The 26,512-nt window shown below is 37.7% G+C and overlaps 1 protein-coding gene across 1 annotated transcript in view; it reads left to right on the top strand.

The window, feature by feature from the left end:
* Positions 1 to 26,512, top strand: part of DNAH7 (dynein axonemal heavy chain 7) — a 277,547-nt gene that overhangs the window by 1,240 nt on the left and 249,795 nt on the right. Inside the window, exons 2-6 of the mRNA XM_056111947.1 lie at positions 16,688 to 16,750; positions 20,983 to 21,091; positions 22,019 to 22,157; positions 23,705 to 23,795; positions 25,197 to 25,377. Of these exons, the coding sequence (XP_055967922.1) occupies positions 16,688 to 16,750; positions 20,983 to 21,091; positions 22,019 to 22,157; positions 23,705 to 23,795; positions 25,197 to 25,377 (583 nt within the window). The remainder of the gene's footprint in view (positions 1 to 16,687; positions 16,751 to 20,982; positions 21,092 to 22,018; positions 22,158 to 23,704; positions 23,796 to 25,196; positions 25,378 to 26,512) is intronic.

The following is a 26,512-nucleotide window of genomic DNA, read 5'->3' as shown; positions in this document are numbered from 1 at the left end:
AAATGATACAATGATGTTTAGTTTTGTGTTTACATAGTTTTACTTTTCCTCCTCTTCCATTCTCTTATTTTGGAAACATTTTATGAATTTCAAATTCAGCTTTTAACTCTAACTACTTTGAGAACTTAGCAGATTTTTGCCACAACATTTAAAAACAAAGAATAATTTGAAAAAAAATCTGTGCTATTTGGGTGTTATTTACTCTAAAAATATTCCATGCAAAATTATAAAAATAATGTTTTGTTATTATGGGTTTTTGTTTTTTTTCAATGTTAGTCACCGATAATGAAGTTATTCATGATTGGGTTTTAGGCATACAGTGTTCCAACCCTAATCCCTTCACTAGTATCTACTTCTCTCTTGACAAACATCAACTCATCTTTTCTCCTACCCAGTAGTCTGCCTCAGTGAGAAGGACTTTTTTTTTTTTTTAAAAAAAGTAACTCTTGGCTCTGTGGTTTACAGTACTGATAGGTTTCATGCATAACTTTACCACCTTTAAGCATCACCCAGTGCATCATTGCAGTGTTGTCTTCTCCACAATAAAACTTTAAAGAAACATTTGGTTTGACTTTAAGAGAATTTGTAAACAAAAGAAATCAGGGACTGAAGTATGCATCAAACTTTTAAATTCCAGAATAGAATGGAAAGACATTATCTGAAGACATTGCTCTTATTAGCCAGAGGTCTTTTCTAGTAAAAAGTCTCATTCTGTAACTGTCCTGGGGCAAAAAAGAAATCAGTTTCATTTGTTGTTGGTGTTGTTGTTGGTTTGTGTTGGGTCCACACTCAGCAGCTGTGCCCAGGGCTTACTACTGGCTCTGTACCCCTTGCTGTGCTCTGGGGACCATATGTGGTACCCTGGTGGCCCTGTGTAAGGCAAGCACCCTACCTGTTGTACCGCACTCAGGCCCCTCAGAGGACAGTGTTTTTTAAGCTTGTAAAGTTTAATTTCTTTGTTTTGACATTCAATTGACACTCAGTGTTGCTTCTTTTTTAGCTTCTTGTAGTGTTAGATTTCACCATGGAGGTATGTTAAAACACATCTATTCTCCTGGATTATAGATGACTAACAAAATTTCAAGACCTGAATTTGTTAACTAGTCAAGTAATAATGCCTACATAATCAAGAAATTTCAACTTCCTTTTATTGAAATGTGTAATGAATTGAGACTATAATCAGACAACTTGACTTACTTTTCTGTATAACAGTAATAAAAGAAAAAATTAACAACAAAACTAGACACATAACTAAAAAAACGAAACCTGGGTAATTGGATTAATAGTCTGCATTAATTATTTTTTCTATTGATATGGTAATTGAAATCCCATAAAATTTTTGTTGTACCCATTAATATACACTGAACCGCTTACATATTTGATATCAAAATCAGATTTGTGCCCATCTTGAACCATATGTATACTGTTAAAATTTAAAATACATGCTTTCCATACTTACAGTGGGACTTCTGAAGACTGTATCACAAAGTGTCTAGCTGACCAATGTGAAAATGAGAGACATACACTAAAAACCTAATGCAAATTAAGTTTTGCTTCATCTTAATAAAAGTGATGTTTGGAAGTGACATCTTACCACCTCTGTCTTCTTCTCTGAAACAATGGAATATGGATGAGAAGGTGGTGATATCTTGAGAGAATGGGCATGAACCCATTTAGATTTCCATTTTTTACACACTATTTTTATTTTCTAAAATTTTATTGAATCACCGTGAGATAGTTACAAGCTTTCATTTTTGGATTACAATCACACAATGATCAAACACCCATCCCTCCACCAGTGCACATTCCCCACCCCCAATATCCCTGGTATATCCCCCCTTTCCCACCCTCCCCCTGCCTCCATGGCAGACATGAGTCCCCATAATCTCTCTCTACTTTGGCGCATTATGGTTTGCAATACAGATCCTGAGAGGTAATCATGTTTGGTCCTTTATCTACTCTCTGCACATCTCCCATCCCGACCGATTCCTCCAGCCATCTTTTTCTTAGTGATCCCTTCTCTATTCCAGCTGTCTCTCCCCTTTGCTCATGAGGCAGGCTTCCAGCTATGGAGCAATATATCTGTCTCGTGTATCTATTATCCTTAGGTGTCAGCCTCATGTTATGTTGTTTTACAAATGAGTGCTGTCCTTCTATATTTGTCCCTCTCTTTCTGACTCATTTCACTTAGCATGATACTCTCCATGTCTATCCATTTATAAGCAAAGTTCATGACTTCATCTCTCCTGACAGCTGCATAGTATTCCATTGTATAGATTTACCAAAGTTTCTGTAACCAGTCATCTGTTCTAGGGTACTTAGGTTGTTTCCAGTTTTTGGCTATTGTGAACAGTGCTGCAATGAACATATAGGTACAGATGCAATTTCTACTGTGCTTTTTTGCATCCTCAGGATATATTCCCAGAAGTGGTATTGCAGGATCATATGGAAGCTCAGTTTCTAGTTTTTGAAGGACTGTCCATATTGTTTTCCAGAAAGGCTGGACTAGTGGGCATTCCCACCAACAGTGAAAGATACACTATTTTTAAACAGCAGAGGGCTCTCTCTTACTGCTTTTGTTCACCTGTTATTAAAAACTCTAGATACTTAAATTGATGCTCTTTTAGAATATAGTCTTTATGTTAAGGATAAAGTTTGTCTTCTTTAACTGAAAACTAGTGGAAAGGATGAAATTTATAGAACTCCCATTTTTATATGACACATATTTATTTGATGAGCAGGTAGTAAAATCGTATTTGCTGAAGGGAATTTTCACATTTTTCTCTCATTAACGGAAGGTTGAGAGTGACCTGACGTTTTTCGGGAATAGTCTGGACTCTTCTCTTCAGTGAAGTATTTAAAAGAAAAAGAAAACTTGTGTCACTGCTCATTTCAATTTCAAAAGTTAGTTAAGATATAAACACATTTTCAGATTTAGTTTAAGTTTCAGGGGCTTAAAGATACAGAGATCAAAAGACTAGGGCCATCTCTAATGTATTCAATGCCAGATTGTAGCCAGAGAAGGGGAAAATGTTGCCAGCTAATCTCTGCCCTAGCACTTTATCCAGTTGTTGAATCAAGCAGTTTTGAATTTTTATAAAGCCCATTTCTCATTTTCCTTCATCATATTTTCTTGATGTCATTGCTTGGAGTTGGGTGAAGTAAATCAAACTGTAAGGATAAGAATCTAGATGGGGTTTTCATGAGAGTGGCAGAGATGTAGTAGAAGAAAACACTGCACACTTGGAGTTAAAGTAAACTAAGAGGCCAGTCTATTAGGTTTTACACATGCATTTTACAAACACACACAGACACACACACACTTACACACACACAGTTATTTGTTTTCTGTACCATGCCCAGTATTTCTCAGTGCTTACATCTGGACCTATGCTCAGGGGACCTTATAGGGTGCCAGGGAATCTAACCTATACCGATTAGATCCTTAATTTTATAATTTGAGTTAATATTTAATTTGAGTTAATATTTCTATTCCCAATAGAAAGTCTCCTGCTTATCAATTTAAGGACTTAAAAATATGCATATGGGTGCTGGAGAGATATTACAGCAGGCAAGGTGCCTGCCTCACACACAGCGTACATAGATTCACGTTTGTAAAGAATATGTGATGATAATACTAAGGATATTCTCGCTCTCTCTTTCCCATTCTCTCACCATTCTCCCATCCCTCTATGTCTCTCTGTCTCTCTTCTCTTGCTCTCTTTCTTATCTTTTTCTCTTTCCTTCTCTCCCTCAGGAGTCAAGGATGGCTATATATATATATATATATATACACACATACATACATATATATACATCCATACATATATGGTCACGGTCACGGTCCTCCCGTTGTTCATCGATTTGCTCGAGCGGGCCCAGTAACGTCTCCATTGGAGACTTTGTTGTTACTGTGTCTGGCATATCGAATACGTCACGGGGAGCTTGCCAGGCTCTGCCGTGTGGGCAAGATACTCTCGGTAGCTTGCCGGGCTCTCCCGAGAGGGGCAGGGGATTGAACTCGGGTCGGCCATGTTGGCTGCGTGCAAGGCAGACGCCCTACCCGCTTTTATATATATATCACTTAATCACTAAATCCCCGTTATTCATCGATTTATTCGAGCGGGTGCCAGTAACGTCTCCATTCATCCCGGTTGCGTGCTAGCGTAGCCCAATGGTATCTGTTCGTTCTAGGAACATGCAGAGCCTCAAACCGATCATTTAGGGTCTTGACGAAGAAGTTTGACCATCTTATAGGTGGTCGTCCACGTGATCTTTTGATGTCCCGTGGAATCCAATCAGTAATGGCTCTAGTCCAGCGGTTGTCTGTAAACCTCATTACATGTCCAGCCCATCTGATTTTTGATGTCTTGGCAAATGAGACAGCGTCCCTGATTCTTTTTTTTTATGACATAAAACATTTAAAAATTTTATTAACATGTATGTTCAATATTTTAAAGTTTACATAAAATGTAACATCGGAACTTATGTTCAGTTTACTATTAATCTCGAGTGATGAAAATTTTAGAAAACACTCATTGATATTGAAATGGTGACTGCTTTTTCAGTGCAATATCCGTTAAAATTCCAATCCCTTTTATTTTAAAGACATGGAACAGAGTCTACTAAAATATAGTTAAAACTCCCTAAATAGCCAAAGCAATTCTAAAGAAAAATCATATGGAGGCATTGCACTTTCCAAATTTCAACTTTTCTACTAAGCTTTAATAATCAAAACTGCTTGGAAATACACATAGTCTGCAGATCCATAGAAAAGGACTTAGAGTTCTGAGTTAAATACCCAGACTTATAGGCGGCTAATCTATGACAAACAAGCTCATCATTTGATGTGGCACAAAGAAAATATCTTCAGCAAATGGTACTGGAAAAACTAGATAGGAAAATGTAAAAATATGTAAATGAAGTTACATCAATATGTTACACCATTCACAAAAATAAACTCAAAGGGAATGAAAGAGGTTAGATGAGAATCCATAAAATACGTTGAAAATAACATAGGTAGATCTCTCCAGAAAATGGAATACAGGAGTCTTCAATGAGATGATCACAGTGATAAAGACAGTATACCGGTGATGGTTGTGTGTTGCAATTGTGTTTATGAAAAACCATTATTAACAGTATTATAAACAACAGAATCTCAATAAAAATGTAAAAACTAAGTAAAAATAGTTTTTTGAATAATCTCAATTTCCTTTAATAAGTGCTGTCATGTATAACATGATATTAAAAATTTTAGAAGCATTATTACTAAACTAATAGAATTAATTTTAGAAAAAAATTACCTAACATCATTTCTTATTCATTGTACTCCTTATAGCTTTCAAATTTTTATAGACTGATATGTTAGGAAATTTGAAAGTTACCACTTATATATTTGATTCATTAAAATATGCATGATACTCTATTATTTCATAAATTAAAATCTTCCAAAGCAATATGTTTTGTTATTTATTTATTTTTCAATTTCCCCAGTGTTCTTTAGGGAATAAAATGCATTAATTTAAATGAGATTACCTAGGAAATTGAAACAGTAATTAAGAATCTTCCTCGAGACAAAATTCCTTGTCCAGATGGTTTAATGGTGAATTTTATCTAACCTTCAGAGATCTGCTGCCATTGATCCTAAAGTTCTTCTCAAATATTGAAGAAACACAAGTACTTTCTAACACCTACAGAGCTAAAATTATATTGATATCCAAAGGAGGCAGGATAGTTTTAAAATTTTATCCATTTATTTTTCATGAGATCCACCTTCTTTATTACTTTTTAGATTAATTTTGTTTCATTGAATCACTGTGAGATACACAGATTCAAAGCTGTTAATGATTGTGTTTCAGTCATACAATGATCTAATACCCATCCCTGCACCAGTGTACATTTCCCACAACTAATCCCATTTTACCTGCTGCTACTCCTCCACCCGTGCATGCCTCTATATCATGCATTTTCTCTCCTCTCTCTCTCTCTCTCTCTTTCTCTTTTATTTTGGACATTATGATTTGCAATACTGGTACTGAGAGTTTATCATGTCTGTTCCTAATTTCAGCGTGCAGTTCTTATCCAGATTGTTAATTTCTAACTAGCATTGTCGTAGTGGTCAATTTCTATTCCAACTGCCTTCTCCTCTAGCATTTGAGGCATACTTCCAACCATACGTCCCTGATTCTTGAGCGTTGATGAAGATCAGAACTCCGGATTCTATCTCTCATTTGAGTGAATCGTGATATTCCAAGCATAGCTCTTTCGATTCCTCTTTGAGAGACCCGAATAGTGTTCTCATCCTGTTTTCGTAGGGTCCAGGTCTCTGAGGCATATGTTAATGCAGGAAGAATAGTGGAATCAAAGAGATGTGCTCGTAGCTGGAGGTTCTTTGTCCTTTTAGTTATTTCTTCAATGCTCTTGAAGGCATTCCAAGCCGCTCTCTTCCTCCTGCGCAACTCAGGTGGCAGGTCATTCATCATGTTGATTTCTCGACCTAGGTATATATAACTGTTGCATTCGGAGATGGTGGTTCCGTTGAGAGCGAATGGAGCGTCAGGAACAAGGCTGTTTCTCATAAACATTGTCTTCATAAGATTCAGCTATAATCCGACCTTTCCACATTCATGGTCAAAGTCGTTCAGCATTTGTGCCGCTTGGCTGATGTTTGGTGTTATTAGAACGATGTCATCAGCAAAGCGGAGGTGGTGTAGTTGCCGACCATCTATCTTTACTCCCATGTTTTCCCATTCCAGTCGTCGCATGATGTTCTCGAGGGTGGCACTGAAGAGTTTTGGTGAAATGGTATCACCCTGCCGAACCCCTCTCTTGATATGGATGATTACTTCTTTGTAGAATGGTGAGATCTTGGTAGTGAATCCGCAATAGAGCTCACGAAGGATCCTGATGTATTGAGTTTGTACGCCCTGATTGGCTAGGGCTTCCATGACCACTTCCGTCTCAACAGAATCAAAGGCCTTCTTTAAATCAATGAACGTTAGACAGAGCGGCATCTTGAACTCCCGAGATACCTCAATGAGCTTGGTTATTGTGTGGATATGGTCGATGGTACTGAATCCTTTTCGGAATCCAGCTTGTTCACATGGTTGTCCTTCATCTAGTGTTCTGCTGATCCTATTCAGGATGACTCGAGTGAATAGTTTGTAGATGACAGACAATAGGCAGATTGGGCGATAGTTGCCAATGTCGTGGATGTCTCCTTTCTTGTATAGTAGTACAGTCCTGCTGGTTTTCCATTGGGATGGAACCTTGCATTCAGACAGGTAGTGTGTGAAGAGTCGAGCCAATGTATTGATGAGTACTGATGGTAAGTTCTTCAGGTGTTCAGGTCTGATCTTGTCTGGGCCAGGTGCTCTTTGTTTCTTTACCGACAAGATGGCATGTTGGATTTCGGAAGGGAGAACATTGGGAACGACATATCCATCATGTGGTATGTGGTATGTGGGCAAGTGGATGTGGCTATTAAAGAGATCTGAGTAGAAGTCATGAATAATCTTCTCCATTGCCCTTCTGGAAGATGTGATAGATCCATCATGATGTCGGAGGGCAGTCATCTTGGTTTTGTAGTTGGTGAAGGACAGGCGGGCATTACGAATGTTTTTCCCAGCTTCTGCTGCATCTACCAGTACTGCTGCTCTCCTGTTTTTGAGGTCATCCTTGATGGCTTCTCTGCACTGTTTTGCCAGTTCGGATGTTCGCTTGTGGTTGCCTGAGGCATGTGCCAAGCCACGTTGGCGAATAAGTTCAAGAGTGTTCGAAGAAAGATGGTTTTTTGTGGTTATCTCTCTCTTGGCATTCCTTGCACAATCATGGAGGTGCTGAATCATTCGATCGTATTCCTCATCAATGTTGTCGATGACGGCATCTTCCCATGTTGCCGCAATAGAGCCAAAGAGCTCCCAGTTGGTGGTTGTTCTGGGAGTCCTCTTCTTAAACCTTGCATTCTTTTCTCCTCGTTCTGTGAGGTAGAATTTTGCACGAAGAAGACGGTGGTCTGATCCCGTTTGGAATTTTGGGACAACAGCAACATCGGTTAGGCAAAACCGCCGATTGAATATGATGTGGTCTATTTCATTGTGGAACCGTCCATCGGGAGACTCCCATGTCCAACGTTTAGATTCAGCCTTTTGGAATTGTGAGTTACCATGGAAGGTTTTGGTTGACATGATGAACTCAGACAGTCTGTCACCCTGTTCGTTCCATTCCAGGCCATGGGTTCCGATGTGGAGTTCATCGACTGATCTTCTTGGCCCTATCTTGGCATTAAAATCACCGACAATGATCTTGTAGAAGGTGTGATCTTCTTTATAGAACTTCTCTAGCTCCATGTAGAATTTCTCAGTTTCTCTTTCACCATAACTGGATGTTGGTGCATAGACAACAAAGATAGAAATTACCGGTAGAGAGCCACATTTATTCAAGTGTAATCGTCTGATTCGGGTTGTTAGGCATTCGAATGAATCAGTGCTCATGACTAAGTTTGTGTTGACAAGGATACCGACACCACCGATGCCTCTTTTATCACATGTTCCAAGGAACAGTTCTTCTCCAGTGTCGAAAACAGCATGATGGGATTGATGTCTTCTCGTTTCGGTCAGACCAATGATGTCGTACTTGATCTTTCGTGCTTGTACCATAAGGTCTTCAATGGATGCAGCAGATGCCAGCGTACGAGCATTAAAAGTACAGACAATCATTTTTGTTTTTCTGCTTTTTGGCAGCCTATGTCTGCCTTGGTGTTTTATCAGCCTCTCCTTCCATATCCTTCTCGACTCTGCATATTCAGGGTTAGGGAAATGAGATCCATTTATTACTGGATTTGGCATATCAATTTGGTCTATTTGGCATAGACCACGGATAGCTTGCCAGGCTCTGCCGTGAGGGTTGGATATTTAAGTTACCCTGAAAACTTAGAGAAAAGTAAATAAATAGTCGACAAGTCCCGGGAGCTTGTTGTGATAATCTCTGGATCCTGGCTGTTGTTGGGGTTACATGGCAGTTGGAGGGTGTAACTGTCTAGCTACTGACAGGTCCAGTCCCAAACCGTGGAGGCTTGGAGATCTCAGCCCCGGGTCCCACACACCTGGGTTCCTCTGCCAGTTCTGTTATGTCTGAGGCTTATCCAAGTGTGTGGAGAGTGGCCCCAGTAAGGCCTTGGTTGGGGCCTGGAGGTCTTCAGCTGTTGGGCCCTGGCGAGGATAGTCAGACACAGGGTAGGAGACTCTGCCTTGTGCTCTCCCGGGAGCTTGTTGTGATAATCTCTGGATCCTGGCCGTTGTATATATATATGTATATATACATCCATACATATATATGATATATATGTGTACAGATATTGTTATGTTTAACTTTAAATATTTATTTAAAATGTTTCATTAAGGGATCATGGTTTACAAAGTTATTCATAGTTGAGTTTTAGGCATACATTCTAACACCAATTCTACCACCAGTGTCCAATTCCCTCCATCAATCAGTGTTCCCAGTTTCCTTCTTTAAAGGCACATTTTATTTTGTCTTCGGGCCAAACCTCTGGTGCTTAGGGGTTACTCCTGGCTCTTAGCTCAGGTTTCATTCCTGGCAGGTACAGGAACCATACAGGATGTTCGGGATTGAACCTGGGTTGAACATACGCAAAGCAAGCACCTTACCCCACTGAACTGCTTGCATTAGTTCATCATTTCTTCTGTCTACTGCGTATATGTACCATAGTTTCTTTACCCAGTCACTGTTCTTGGGTAGTTGGGTTATTTTCAGATTTTGGCTATTCACAAATAGTGCTTTAGTGAGCATAGGAGTGCAAATGTTTGTTCTTCATTGTGTATTTGGGTCTTTTGGACATATTCCAAGAAAGAGAATTGCAGGTCACATGAAAAGTCAATTCCTAGGTTTTTTTTTTTTTTTGAGAAGATTCCTTTATGTTTTCCAGAAAAGATGGGTAAATTGTTTTCCCCACCAGCAGTGAATTTTGAGGGTACCTTTTTTTCTCGTATTCATACTAATACTAGTTGTTTTTGTTCTTTTTGATGTGAGGGTATATCTCATTGTTTTTATTTGCATTTTTCTGATGATTAATGATGCAGAACATTTCTTGACTTTTGGCCATATGTATGTTTCCTTTGAAGAAGTTTCTGTTCATCTCTTCTCCCCATTTCTTGATGGGTTTGGGTTTTTTTTCTTGTAAAGTGCTTTATGTATATCTTGGATATTAATCCTTTTTTCAGATGAGTGATGGGCAAATATTTTATCCCAGCCTGTGAGATATCTTTCTATTGAATGGATGTTTTTGTGCCAGCAGATATTTTAGACTTTCGTGAGTTCAGGATTTGGGGCAAAGGGCATTAAGGTAGTTTAGCAACCAAGTGATAGTTTGAACATGTGAAAGTAGAAGTGTAAATTAGAATTGCCATGATAATATCTAGTCTAAGTATAGATATGAGTCTTAAATACAGGGTAAAGACTAGTGCTTGAGATGTATCTGGGAAATTTCAGTGTGTATCTGGATGATGATTAAAACATTGGACTGGATGGGATTGCTTAGAAAGAAAACATCTAATAACTGAGCAATATCTATCACATGAAAGTAAGAAAAATGGGAAAAAAACAGACTGGAGATTTAGAAAGATTATTTACTGAGTAATATGATTAATAAAGTTTATAGTTATTTTGGAAATCAAGTGAAGACTGTTAACAAAGGAGAAAGTAATTACCTGTGCCAAAACTCTGCATGAAGGGTTTTAGTAAAATAAAATCTAAGAATGTGCCATGGGATTCAGCATCATGGAAATAATCAGGGAAGTTACTGAGAATGGTGCGATAGGAATGGAATCTAACTGGAGAATGTTTTGGAGAAATTGTGAGTAGAAAAATGAAATAGCAGCTTGAGGGAATATAGGAGTAAGCTGATTTTTTTAAAAGATGAGAATTATTATAACATTTTCATGCTAGTAGAAATAATCCATAGAGAGGAAAACATGATACACAGTGTTTGAAATCACAGCAGCAAAAACAATGTCCTTTGGCAAGTGAGTAGTTTATTAAATCCCGAACAATTTAAATAAAAGCACCGAGTTATGTGTGTATAAAACAAAGACCAATCAAAAAATCTTACAATTTAAGGGAAATTATTTATGAAGTATATTATAAAAAACCAACTCATTGTTTTGGCAAAGACAGTTGATAATGGAACGTGAATGTATTCTTTGAATACTCCAAACTACCCCTAATTATTGAACAAAAATATAAAGTTTTATATTAGCTCATACATTTTTTGGGAACAGATACTATATTGTATCTGTGCAACAGGTACAAAGGCTTTACAATATAAATTACTTCATCAATTTTTTCAGAAAATAAAGTCATGTAAGCCTTTTAGAACAATACTTTGTATACAATTCAATCTATATAAAATGCCCATGGTACAGCTGTAAGGTGCTTGTATTGTGCGCTGCTAACCCCGGTTTGATACATGGCACCATATATGGTCTCCTGAGCATCTCCAGAAGTGATTCTTGAGCACAGAGCCAGGAGTATGCTCTAAGTGCTGTGGGTGTGGCCCCCAAACCAACCAAACAACAAAAATAGTTATGTCCAGTAAATAGGATAGGTGTTATTGATCCAGCATCAGTGGGTACAGCCCCAGTGGCCTCTGAGCACCACAGGCTTATTCGCTGCTGACAGAGTGGACTGAGCTCTTCTGGGGGTGACCCCAGAGCTCTGAACAATGTTATAAGTATCTCCTAGTTTTTGTTTTGTTTTTCATAAAAGCAGAATTGTGTTTGTTTCTTCAGTTCCTCTGTCCAAGTTCTAATCTCAAGCGCCTCAAAATGTGACTGTATTTGGAGATGAGGGATGATAAACTTGATAGATTTGAGAACCCTCTCTGGTGCAGACAGAGGGACAGAGAGGAATAAAGTGAAAAAAATAGGCAAAGTTTATTGGGGTGCGCTCCGGAACTCTGTGAACCTCTGATGAGGCTGGGGTAGAGCTGGGAGAGACTAAGGGGGCTTTTAAATTGTCTTGGGTGGGAAAAGGGGAGAAGGGAACAAAGACCATTGGAAACCGTGTGCTTGGTCTTGCCTGTTATTGGTAGGGGTTGAATGTGAGGAAGTATGGGATGCAGCCTGGTGGCTTCCTGTCTCCAGGTGGGCCATCTATCTTCTGCTCTGGGACCAGGGTGGTCTCTGCTTCTGGGAATGTTACTGTCTTATCAGCTGGTCACCAATGGGTCCTGGTTGCCATTTTGTTGGAGCAAACCTAACAAAACTGAAGTCTTTATTTTTGTATTTGTTAATTCTTTATTTATCAAGAGAAGCTATCTTTAGGCTATTCATGTTTCATAGTTGATAGAGAAGTCAGTGACAAACGTCCATGGAAGTCAGCCAGACACTTTCATTTCCAAAGTCATTTTGCACTCTGAAAGATAGCAAACTTTCTCATCTCATCAAAATCTTTCATAGAAACATAATTTCTTTAGGAATTTGCATATGTCTTCTTTCTTTGTTCAGCCACGCCAAACTTGTAGAAGGACTCGACCCAGATGGCCACGATGAAGTCTCCCATGTTGTGGAAGTGAAGGCGTTTGGCCAGCAGGCCCCACATCTGGGCTTTCGCCAACACAGATGACATGGTGGCACTGTTCTTGTAAGGGGGGGTGGGTGGGGGAGAGAGACAGGAGGGAGGTGCTAAGCACCCCTCAAGGTCCCTGAAGCCCTGCCTTGGGGGCCCTTAGCATAGTGTCCTTCCAGCAAAACTGAAGTCTTTAGGAGAGGCCCTAACTATAAATATGCTGATGCTTTTACAAGAGGAAATGACAGAAGGAAGATTACATAGAGGCATTTCTGCCATTTAAAAGTCAAAGAGAAAGGTCTCAGAAGATAGCATATCTACTGACAGCTTTGTTTTAGACTTTTCAGCCTCCCAAATGGAGAAAATAATGTTCAGTTGTTTAACCAATCCAGTCTGTGGTACTTTGTTTGGCAGTCTTATTAATTAGTGCCATGAGATAATGTGCTTTTATTTTTTTAAAGCTTAAGTTTTAAAGATGTCATCTGTCTTTTATACTTGAACACTTCTCACTTCAAATGAACCACATTTCAAACTACAGGAAATAAAGGATACTGTTGGGATTTGGGGGCTTGGGAGAGTTCAGGAACATCAGGCATAAGGCACAGCCACTCCTCCTGTTCTAGGAAGAAGGAAGAAGGCTTCCAAACGGAACTTGGAAGAGCCAACCTTTTCTCATAGCGTACCAAGACCCTCTGGGAGAGCGTGGCTGTGGCCTCCTTGGGTAGCACAGCAGAAGTTTGCTGGGTATTTTGGGCCTGAGCTGGGAAGTGAGATAACCACCTGCTGAAAAGTTTAAAAGGAACTTTCAAATGTTCTTTGAAACTTTCCCTGTCTAAGGAAACTTGCTGGGACTCTGTCTCCAAGGATGCCAGTGAAGTGTACTGGAGGGTGAGCCATGTACCCAGGTGCTGTCTGCTGACAGTCACACCATGGGACAATGGAAAAAACCCGGGAAGGGGGAGGAAACGTTTCTCCTCCTTACTGTGTTCCTTTAGTGTTGTATCAGCTGGAAAATGTTTCAGAAATTGCAAAGGAGAACCAAAAGCATAGGATCATGGATGCTGAGAAATAATATATTAATTAGATGTAAACCAGACTTACCTGTTTTGAGAAATCAAAATGTCATTTCAACAGTGCTACCTCTTACATAGAGATCTTTCTACCCTAGTATTATTCTTTATTGCAAAATCAATATCCTGAAAAGTATTTTTGTTATTTATGGTAATTTGAATATTTTTAACCTGCTTTTCTTTTTTTAATTATGCCTTTTGATATTGATTTTATTTATTTACTTATTTAATTAAATAAGTAAATTTAATTACTGGGTTGATGGCACAGTGGGTAGGGCATTTGCCTTGCATGCGGCCGACCTTGCATGCTACCGAGAGTATCTTGCCTGCACGGCAAAGCCTGGCAAGCTACCTGTGTCGTATTTGATATGCCAAAAACAGTAACAAATCTCTCAATTTGTTGTGAGATGTTACTGGTGCCCACTCGAGCAAATCGATGAACAACGGGAGGACAGTGACAGTGCTACAGTGCTACTTATTTAATTAATTATTTAAAAATTTTTATTCTGCTTTTCTTTTTTTTTTAATGTAAGAGTTTTGCTATTTATTCAGCCATTGATTAGGCTGATTGAATCAGGCATGAACTCCGCCTTACTTTTTTTTTTTATAAATTTATTTATTGAATCACCATGAGAGCAGTTACGAAGCTTTTGGGTTTAAGTCTCAGTCATACAAATGATGAAACACCTCCAGTGTCGATTTTCCACCACCAAAAATCCCAGTATACCCCCCATCCCACACCCTCCCCTACCTGTGGGCCAGATGATTTCCATATTACTTTCTCTCTCCACTTTGATTTCATTCAATATTTTGACCCCAGGCCCATCATTATTATTTGGGATTTTACCCCAACACCAACACTCAGAACTGCTGAAAAGGCAACCATAGACAATTTGTTTTCTATTGTTTAACCTGCTTTTCTTACCTGCTTTAATTGTAGAGCATTATGAGATAAAAGTACCCGAAGATTTAGGCATAGACTTTAGTGAGAGGTGGGTCTGAATCAAATAAGATAGGGATAAATTCCCAAAGTTCAGTTCCTCCCTGAATTCTCTTGACCTTTTTATTCAAAATCAATTGCTCGTGAATGGCTTTATCATCTTTGAACATCTAGTTCAATTCCTTCAGTCTCAGTCATTCTATGGTTTGGTACTAAGTTGTGAAATGAGTCCACCAATTTTGTTTTTCTTTTTAAGGATTGTTTTACTGTTCTGGGTTCCTTAACATTTCCATGTGAATTTTATCATCAGTTTGTTAATTTATACAGATATCTGAAGATTACTGTTTCAACGGAACTAAATTAGTTTTCTAATCCATAACCATGAGATGGCTTTCCATTTATAAAGAGCATTAATTTATTTTAATACTGTTTTATATTTCTCAATTGTTTTATTCATTGCTAAATGTTTTATTCTTTTTTTTGATGCTGTTATAAGTGGATTTGTTTCCATTTTGAACTCAATGTTAAGTTCAATGTTAGTGACTAGAATTACAATTGACTGGTGTATTGATCTTGTATCCTCCAACATTGCTTTACTTGTTCATTAACATAAAAAATTGGGGAATAATTCTTAGTTTTATGCATATAATATTATGGTCTATATTATATAAAGTATATTTAGTATATTTTGGATGTTGTATTATAAGAGATGATTTTTTAAATATTTCTTTGCAGGATAAGTCTGGGAGCAAAGAAAAATACAAGGTAACGCTGAGATTTTTATCACATTAGTTTATGATGATTTACTAATATATCCTACTTTATTGCTTTTATTATGATGTGTAGTAGTTTTCAAACTTGCAAATAAGTTACTAAATTTATGTCTTAAATTTTGTGCTCCAATTGGCTCTTTCCTAATAGCTTCTAGGTATATATCTTAAGAAAAATTACTCTTCATCACAAAGTAACTATAAGCCATCATTTCTAGTAATAAAGAACATTTGAATATTTTGATAAAGTAATAAGAAGATGGCTTGTACATGCAATGTCAGGAAATGAGGGAAATTAAGAAAAGAGTGCTATATTTATTCATGAGAGAACCTCTGCAGTTTGAATTAAGACCTCAATGTTTTTGATCTTGGAATTGAAGAAAGTGTGGCATATTGACAGACTTGTCCTGCTCAGGCTTATAAAGCCAGTGCCTCAAGGAGAGCCAGGCATGTGATAGGAGTTCAGTAAATTATTACTGAGTGAAAATGTTTCCTGGAAAAATAAAGTGGTGGGGAGAGGTGGGTGTGAGGGGTGAGGCCCTTCCTCTTTGTCAGAAAAAATTCAAGGATAAGACCGTGTAAAGAAATAAAGCCTTGGTCGCTAACTGGGTTCTAAGTGTGATGGAAGTAGCACACCGGAGTGAACACATTTTTATCCTGGGTTTTTAGGACTGCCTCCCTGGAAACAAAACCCCAAGAAGGGAGAAACCTGAGAAGCACTCCAATGCCTGCCCCAGTTACTAGGGGTGGGGCCTGCTTATGTACACAAAAAGGACAGGAACCATTTTCTCCTGCAGCATGGGTGTTATGCAAATCGGGGTTCTTCAGAGTTCTGTGGGGTGGCTGAGTTCATCAAATGGTAATAGGCCAAGCGTCAGCCCGGGGCTGGTTTTGACTGGCAGGATTTGTTTCCGTGGTGTAGGTGCCTGGGCATGTCTGAGCTTAACTGTGTGCCTAGACATGCCGGGGCAGCACCCGCTGCTACCTGGGATTGACTTTTACTCTGTCACTGGGGTGACTCGTCTTTTGTTTCTTCTTTTACATTTCTTGTCAAGTTTTAGAAAAAGTTCCAGGAAATGTGGTGAATTATAAATAACTTTGCACACGTTTTTAAACTTTCTACTTTTGTTGGGGGTGGGGAATACTACTCTATTTCCTTGTTATAAAGGAAACAGTTCTGAGACAAACATTAAGAATTTTAAAAGTAATTTAGATAATATATGTTTTACTTTATAGCAAACCATAAACTGGTTGAGTGAATTGATTTCAGCTTCATTAAACTAGATCTCCGGCCCCTCCCCCCTCCATATTTTCTTATACAGGATAAACCAACCAGCAAAGAAAAATCCAAGGCACCACAAAGAACTTTACCATATCTGCCTAAGGTAATTTCCTGTACCTTGTTGATTCTTTACTCTTTAAAAAATATTATAAGGGCCTGACTGATAGTGCAGTGGGTATGGTGTTCGCCTTGCAATGGCCCAAGGTGGGGGGGAGGGGTGGTCAATAGCCAGCATCCCATGCAATCCCTGGAGGTCTGACCCCAACACAAAACAAAAGTTATATTGGGGTCAGGGGTCTAACAAGGGTGGTGGGTGTGGAGTAGTGTGAGGGGATTAAGGTATATGTTGCATGTGTTTGACCATGGTTGACCGTGGTTCCCGGGTGTGACCTGGGTCATCCCTTGAACCTCAGGTTCCTTAACTGCACCTCATCCTTTGGGCTCTCACACTGAACCAGAGCGTCATACCCCAGAATCCCAGGGGGGAACCCTGAACCTTCTGAGCACAGCATGAGAGCCCCTGCCTCCAATTTATTAGTTTTCATTTATATAAATAACAAATTTTCTGATTCAGTTTTGAGCCTCATTTGATTACTGATGGAGAAATTCTATGAGGAGTGCATATTAGGAAAAATATCATGAGAAAGTAACTAAGTAAGTCACTTAAATAAATTGCCTGGTGGGTGTAGTGTATTTGAAAATTCTGGACAGTATAGTTGAATAGTCAGGATAAAAGAATTTCCAAGATGGTTTAGCAGAAAGTATATCCTGTTGAATGGGAAATGAGGCCCCAAATTGAAACTTGGTCAAAAATAGTCCCTGGGTTCCTAGGGGGATTCACTTACATCTCTGAACTTTTGAATTCGAAAATATGAGTTGGTTTGGTGGTCTTTGAGAGGCACATATCTTCCAACACTAAAATACTAGGCCACAGCAGGTGCCTTGGATCTTGTCATTCTTTTTCTCTTATTACCACTGTATGTTGTAATTGGCCCTGGGAGAGGTAACTCACAGGTCTTTTCGTTTGATAATTGGTGGGAAGTTAGGTTTAACTGTTAAAATTTTTACTCCCTGGTAATTGTACTGTTTAATGCTCTTGAGTTAAGCTTTTGTGGAAGTTGAGTGTAAATGAACCTTTAGTGCAAACATTGTGTTTTTTAAGTTGTAATAAAATATGTATATTTTAAAACTCACCATTTAGCCAGTTTTAATTGAACCATGATAATTCATTGGCATTAAAGGAATTCATTGTTGGAGTCATCATCACCAGTCCACTGTCAGTTTCTCTTAACTGAAACTGTGAATAATTCCCTCTCATTTGATCCCATGGCAGCCAGCACTTGATTTTTATGTGTCTATGTTGAGTACTCTAGGAATCTTGTCCAAGTGGAATCATAATCTGGTTTTCTTTTTATAGCTGGCCTATTTCACTTAATGTTATGTTTATAAGGTTCATAGAAAGTATTATATTTTAAAGCGATTTCAAAAACTAAGAACACTATAAAATTCACTGCATTGTTCTGTTGTTGGTTCATAACCCCGTGAGTTCTCTAGGTGAAATATGAAGCTCACCCTCATACACCAGAGAGCGAGGAGGGGCTCATTCAGATTGGTAGGTGACAGCATTAATAAGATAATTAGCTTGTGAGACTTATCTATTAGGTAGATGCATGAAGAATAGATTCCTCCATCCAGTGCCAGAATATTAAATAGGGTAATTGGGTATACTGTCTGGTTAGATAATCTTAGACCACACTGTTCTCTAAAACGAAGTACCTCTTAAATAATAATATTAACTGGGACATACTATCTAGTTAGATAGTCTTAGATCACACTGTTTTCTAATACTGGAATTGGTTCTCAGTGTGAACACTGGGCAGAATGTAAACTCCATGGAGAAGGTGGGTGGTAAGGAACTTTTGAGCATCTGTTTGCTCTCAATTATCAACCAGTGATCATATCCTTTTGATGACCTTCTCAACATTATATTCCTCACAACTGACTTAAAATATTAAATGCCACCCCCACTTTTTTCAGTGTTTCCTGACTGGCCCTATCGGGTTTTCCTTATCATTGAAGTGGTTCATTTGGGACTATGTGACTGCACTGGAGGCAGATTCCACAGCAGTTCTACAGATACATTAGGTGCATGCAAGAGAAACCTTGGGTTAAGATAACAGTTCCCCCAAAGAAATGTTAGTTCTCTTATAAACTCAAAGATCTGAACTGTTGATTTACTAAGAATTAGACCAGCCATCAGTTTTATTGAAGACTTAGTTCAGGTACAGCAAACCCTGGCTTTTAAACTATAGGTCGAGACTCCATATAATTATTTTTTTCTCTTTTTTTCTGGGGGAAGGGCCACACACAGCAGTGCTCAGGTAGTACTCCCATCCCTGTACTCAGGGATCATGGGATCTTATGTGGTGTTGGGATCAAACCCAGGTCAGGCACATACAAGGCAAGAACCTTCCCAGCTATACTCTCTCTCTGGCCACTACACCATATTACTCCTTAAAAATAGTTTTAAGGTGGGTCCAGAGAGAGAGTACAATGGATAGGGCGCTTATCTTGCACACAGCCAACCTGGGCTTGATCCCTGGCATCCCATATGGTCCCTGAAGCACCACCTGAAGTAATTCCTGAGCTCACTGAGAACAGTTGGGTATGGCACAAAAACAAAGTTTTAAGATAAATTTCTTTATGGTTTATTAGTAAATCTTTAACATATATCTATTTATATACCTGTGTGGTTTCACACATAAATTTCACAGATGAAAAGGGAGGTTTAAAAAAATTTCAAAAGTAGAAATTAAAAAAATTCCTACCTCACCGAAAGGCCTTTCTTCCCACATAAATCCCTATGGCCCAGCTGAAATTTCCACTGTGACTGTTTCTTTCCCAAGACCTCGTTCCCAATTTGCTGACTGTTAAGACTGACTTGACAAACGGTTTCAGAACAGTTAAAACACAGATTTTCACTGTAAACTCTTGGACTATAAACTCTAGAAGAAGTGATCCTTTTTGCTGAAATCAAGGGGGACCATGCACAGATGGCTTCCAGCTTTGGCAAGCTGGTGGCTGATTCTTGGCATTTCTTCACTTCTCACTCATGGCCCTCTTTTGACTTTTAATCCTCGTGGAGCAAGATGAGTATGGAAGAATTAAAGGGCAAGTGGAAGGATGGAAGTACACTAATTCTTACTGTCTGAGATTATTTTCCTGATATAAAGAAAATATGTGTATTTTACTTGAAAATCTACCCATTTGGGTTTATTGAAGATATGTATGTTCTAGCAGCAGTAGGTCTGAACACTGGTATTAGAGTATTGACTTGAACTAGATAAGGGTGTGTGTGTGTGTGTGTGTGTGTGTGTGTGTGTGTGTGAGAGAGAGAGAGAGAGAGAGAGTGTTTTTAAATATTGTCATTTATTTCTTTTCTGCTGCAGTCCTCACCCACCTATATTGTTTCCCTGCACTGAAGTTGAGTGCAAGTTATTATTAAACAGTCTTGGTCCTCTTTCAGGATACTTACCAAAATCATGTAAAATAAGAATTAATGACTACTACCTTTAATCAGTAGCATTGGATACCAGCAGAGAGTACCTTTCATTAAAAGAACATCTAAAAAAAACCCACATGCTATGGACTGGAGAGATAGTACAATGGGTAGGACACTTGCCTTGCACATGGTAAACCTGGTATCCCATATGGTTCCCCATACTTGCCAGGAGTGATCCCTGAGCGCAGCACAGGGGAGTGAGCCCTGAGCATCTCCAATGGGATGCTGGGAATTGAACCCGGGTTGGCTGTGTGCAAGGCAAACACCTTACCTTCTGTGCTATTGCTCCAGCCCCAGAGATTAAGGTTTTTTAAGAATGGCTTTAAATAAGTAGTAATCATCACTTCTAAATTAGTCATGTTACCTTTTATTGACTAATTTATTATATTTGGTTACATTTAATATCAAACCCCCAAACCAAAAAAAAAAAAAACCAAAAAAAAACCAACCAGCCAACCAACCAACCAAACCAAACCAAAACAAAACCAAACAAAAACACATGCCAGTATCTAGGGGCGAGTAGACTCCATGAAGTGAATATCTTACAGTTGCTCATAAACAATCAGCTGCATAAACTTTGGTAATGTTTCCCAAATGCCGCACACAATGACCATACACAAGCTTGAATAAATATTCTGGTGATTGTGCTTTATTTCCAGATATCCTGATTTATTTGAGAGAATGTTTGTGTTTATAAATACTCATACATTTCATAAAAATGTTGTTTTTTGGGGGGGCTTGTTTGTAAATGCTATTTCAATTTCATGTTTCAGGTGAATTCCAAGCCCCAGTGGCAGCAGGCACCTCCATCATTCCATTTTAGCATAAAGCAGGATGAAGCTATTCCAGAAGAGTATACTGCTAAAAATGAACAGTCATATAGTAAGAACATTAGTATTATAACTAAGATTTAAGGGAATTTCTAGAGGAGAAAAAAATCATAGAACATCTAGTTGATAAAGTAGCAGAATAGACATGCACTTATATCAAATAGAGAAATTCATCCTGTGTTTTTCTTCAGAAAATAATAGGTTCCAGTTCTTAGTTATTTCAAGTTGTAAATGCTGTAACCTGCATTTGTAGGATGTTTATATATGAAGTTGTATTTATCGAACTCAAAATTTATCCCATCATCAAAGACTTAAGTTTTTTTTTTTTTTGCTTTTTCTTTGGCGGGGGGAGGGGCTTGGTCACACCCAGTGATGCACAGGGGTTACTCCTGGCTCATGTACCATGCACTCAGGAATTACTCCTGGCAGTGCACAGGGGACCATATGGAATGCTGGAAATTGAACCCGGGTCAGCTGCGTGCAAGGCAAACACCCTACCTTCTGTGCTATTGCTCCAGCCCCAAAGACTTAAGATTTTTTAAGAATGGCTTTAAATAAGTAGTAATCATCACTTCTAAATTAGTCATGTTAGCTTTTATTGACTAATTTATTATATTTGGTTACATTTAATTCAAGTTTTTAATCATGGCTCTTTAAATTTTATGAAATAAGTTTTGAATTGTTTTAGAAAAATTTTAATCTTATTTAATTAGCTTCTATACAAGCATAATGAAAATGTAGATATTCAGGAAATTAAGCAAAATATAAAATAATTTATCATGCTTAAAGTAGCAAAGGTTTATATCATGACAAAATAAGAGTAACTTAACTTGATAATGCAAGAAAGTAAATTATAGTATTGAGGATTTAATGCATGCCATTTTTTTAAAGGCATTAGCATATTATTCTAACCACTCAGTTGTTTTAGCTTGCTTTTAGATGCCTAACTTAAGCTTTTTTTTTTCTTTTTGAATTCAAGCTGAATACATGGAGCGATTTGCAAAGAGGAGCAAATTAGACCAAGATGATGAAGCTGGACCATCCCACTCCAAATCAAAAAGTAAATCTCCGTACAAAGAACGAGAAACTTTCAGAAGCACTCTTGTTAATGTTATTATGTAAGTTCCATAAGCAAATTGGCATTGGAGTCCCAGAGAAATTTTCATCTGAAAACAAAGGACCAGAACTCTAGTACAGCAGATAGGTTGCTTGTCTTGAGCACAACCGACCTGGCTTTCCTTCAGAGCACCACATATGGTCTCTGAGCCCCACCAGTAGTGATCCTTGAGTATAGAGCAGGGAGTAAAACCCGGAGCAACAACAGGTGTGGCCCCAATAGCCCTCCAACCCCAAATAAATAAAGAAAAAGACAAACATAAGAATTCTGCTTTCTCTGGGATGCTCCAGAGCTGTGTTGGAATGATGTCATCGAAAGATTGAGTTTAGCATGCCTTACTTAAAATATTCTGAACTTAAATACACTGATTTAAAAAAAATTCTATTGAGTGGTCAAAGAGGTTAGAGCTACGGGCTGGAGGGATAGTACACGGTTAAGGCACTCTCCTTGTCTGTGGTTGGCCCAATTTAATCCTAGACAACATGTGGACTCTGAATACCACCAGGAATGACCCTCAAGAATGGGAGTAGTCCCCAGCACTGCTGGGTGTGGCCTATTTCCCCCAACCAAAAGGAATAGGTTAAAGCTATCCCATAGCAAGTTGTTACTTTTCCTAAAGATGTATAACAGAAGTCAAAATGTAGCTATTATCTTGCATAGATTTTAAATTAAATTATAGCTACATTATTGTATAAAACTATAAATATAGTAATATAAAAACTTAGCCAATGAGAAGTATAAAGAAACATATAAGCTTCTGTTTCACTCATTGCTTAATTGTAGACATATGAGAAATGGCCCTTTGAAGAATGTATATGTGCCAACTAATCCTGCATGTATGAGGAATAATACACATTGAAAAAAACTCAACCTGTAAAATATTAGAGAGGAAAGAGCTATATTTTAGAAAAAAGAGAAAGAATTAATACAGTCCATTGAGAAGATGTGGCACTGTATTAATTTTTGCAAATCATTTTCAGTGTAAATTTGCGTGATAAGAAATTATTCTAGAAGGAATGTGGGATCAACTATATACACTATAAAATATTCATCAATTACTTTTTCTGTTATTTTTAGACCTATCATTGTCACTGGCACTTGGCATATTGAGTACGACAAGGGAAGTTTGCCAGACTCTGCCATGCGGGCAGGATACTTTTGGTAGCTTGCTGGGTTCTCCAAAGTAAAAATGAGATAATAAGATGTCGTGCGGCTGCAAATGCGGCCGCGCACTTCCAGGAGCTGGGTTTTATAGTCTCTGGGTCTTGGCCAGAGAATGATAGGTCTCATTCTCCTAGCCCTGAAAGAGCATTGAATATGGCTCTTTTAAAATCTCAGGGCTAGGAAGAAGGAGACATTACAGGTGCCTGCTCGAGGCAATCAACAAACAGCAGGATGATCGTGATCGTGATTATTTTTAGAATCATAATTTATTATGAAGTAAAATAATATAACTTAATAGAAGATAGTCTTGATTTTTATATCCTTTGATTTCTATTTTAACATTCCTTTATATATATTTGAATAGTGTGTATCATTTATTTTTAGGAATCAAGATACTTCTACCTTAGATGTGGCTACTAGTGGTGAAAGTTCACTTCCAAAAGCGACCACTTCTGCAATAGAGAAAGACATCTTGGTAATAGGTTATTTGTTTTGTCAGTATAAGTGAACATAAAGGAAGTACTTGAAGATTGCTTTATACTTTTGAGATTATTTTTGTGCTCTTCCCTTATGGAACTCTGTTAATGAAGTAGTAAAGTTGAACTCCATAAAACTGCTTTATTGGATTAGTGGAGGAAATCATTCTCTATAGTCTTAACTTAAGATAAAACCACAGAACCTTAAGTTTACCTGTTCTTTTTTTTTATAGCTAGCATCAGCCCTGTGTAGCTTTTTATTCTATGAGAAGTGATACTAACCACATACTGAAAACTTTATAAATCATATTAATTTTCTTTAGAAATGGTAATTCCTTGATTGTTCCAAATATATTAAAATATAAATATCATAGACTAATATATAGTGTTTTGATGTTAAATTTTTTTCTGCTAAGTGATATGTAAAAACTTTGGGAAATTCATGGAATTAAATGTCTTATTAGAGTCACCATGTTTCTAAAATAAATATTCCACGTGCATACTTTGTATCAGCCATGAAACTCGAATATAAAATATCAATCAGTAGGTCTGTTGGGTATGTGGTATAATATTTCTAAGATTAATATCGAATGATGCTGAATCACTTGCAGCTTTTAAGATCTTATTGTCAATAATAAAAGATTAAAAATCAGTCAAGGAATAGCTCAGAGAGCTCTAACTCTTGAGTATGGTCTTTGGCATTCCATGGTCCATCTCGGCGTTGCTGAGGTCTATCCTGGGTTGACTTCACTGCCCTGGAGCAGAGCAGGACCACATTGCTGTTTCACACTCTGAGCCATCAGGCCACATGAATATAGTGGTTGTCTCAGTGGCCCATGACCACTCAGCTCTGCTAAGGCACACTCTTTCTTCCCTTAAAGGACAAAAGCTAAATACCAAATTTTCACATTTATAATATATAACCTCTGCTTCTTCATGGGCTCTGCTCAGTGTATAATGTATTTGGTAATATGACAATGTTTTATTGTGTTATGAACTAATATAAACTTAAATTTTCATGAAAAGGAATGGATTTTAAATCTAGAAGAGCTCAAATAATGTCTGCATGACTTGCATAAAGTGTTTTTTTCTTTTTTCTTTTTGGCTTTTTGGGTTACACCCAGCTATACTTAGGGGTTACTCCTGGCTCTGCACTCAGGAATGACTCCTGGTGGTGCTCGGGGGACCATATAGGATGCCAGACATGGAACCCGGGACTGCTGTGTTAAAGGCAAACTCCCTATCCACTGTACTATTGCTCCAGCCCATAAAATATTTCTTAATGATTTTTAGTTTTTTACTCCTCAAACTATACTTTTCTGAGTAGTTTTATTTTTCATAAATGTTTCTTTTTATTATAGTACTAAACATAGTTACATTTCTTGGTTTCCTTTTTGTAGAGATATTATTATTATATTAACCATGGAATTGATACAGACCATGTAGCCCCAATGGAAGATTCTTGGCTAGAACACGTATTAGATTTAGTTCCCCAACATCTGAAAGTCCTCCATAACAGTATACTTGCATTATCTGATGAAATGAGAGAGGATTATCTACTCAGTGTAAAGAAATCCATAGGTAAGTCATTATTTTTCTTTATTTCTAATTTGAATATAATGCCCAACTAAAGATAAACCTTTTTACATAGAATCAGTACCCTATTTGAAATTATTCTAACTGTTTCGTTGCTTAAAATTTTAGGCAAATTTTATCAGGTACAGCAAAAAATTAACATAATCATCTATGTATAGAAATAAACATTATCCAGAAAGCACAGAATTGAAGAAATTGCAAAATACTAGCTAATATTTGCTAACATTAATTTTACTGATATTATAAATTATAATATAAATATCCTACAGGCCAAATCTGACCTGCATATTTTTGTGAGTAATATTTATTGACATGCATTTGGATAGACTTATTTACTTAATGTCTGTGAGTTATAAGAGCAATATTGGATAGTTGTGGTAAAACTTTTACGTGACTCACAATATTAAAAATATTTAAAAACTGGTCCTTTACATAAAATTTTTGTCAACTCGTGGTATAAATCAATGGACCCTAAGAATCATAATTATAATAATTTCGAATATCCCGATTTCTGGACCCGTCTGGATTAAAATATCCAGATGGTTAATAGTACCTTTATGTCGTTATGTTTTTCACAGGCCCCTCAATTGATTATGATAGTGTATCTTCTGTAATTGGTGTTATATTCAAGTTGGAGGAGTCAAATGTTTTGGAGTGGTCAAAAGATGCTCCAGAAAAGTGAACATTTATTTTATTTAGGATTCTATTGAATATCCTGTCAATATAAAATTAGTGAGACAAATCTTGGTCCCTATAGAGTTCATAGTGTAATGAGGGAGTTGTAAAAAATAACTAAATTATAAAGCAAAAGAGAAGACAATGTAAGGCAGAGGACATGTACAAAGCATAGACTCAGCAACACTGAAAACATGAAATTCATTCCAACCACCAAACTGTAAAATGTGCTTGTCAAGGTGGCAGGCTTGTCAAGAGGATGAAGGGAACCTGGGAACACTGGTAGAGGGAAATTGACACTGGAAGTGGGAATGGTGCCTGAGGCGCAATTATTAACAACTTTCCAAATCATGATTCTTTAATAAAATAAAAATTTTAAAATAAAAAAATAAAATAAGGAGAGAAACGAAGAATACACAGTGAGGAAAATAGTTCACACTTGTTA

The sequence above is a fragment of the Sorex fumeus genome, unplaced genomic scaffold (assembly GCF_029834395.1).
Source record: "Sorex fumeus unplaced genomic scaffold, SorFum_2.1 ptg000014l, whole genome shotgun sequence".
Classification (NCBI taxonomy): domain Eukaryota; kingdom Metazoa; phylum Chordata; class Mammalia; order Eulipotyphla; family Soricidae; genus Sorex; species Sorex fumeus.
Note: the sequence above shows the minus strand (reverse complement) of the source record. Positions and strands in the feature narration are given on the sequence as shown.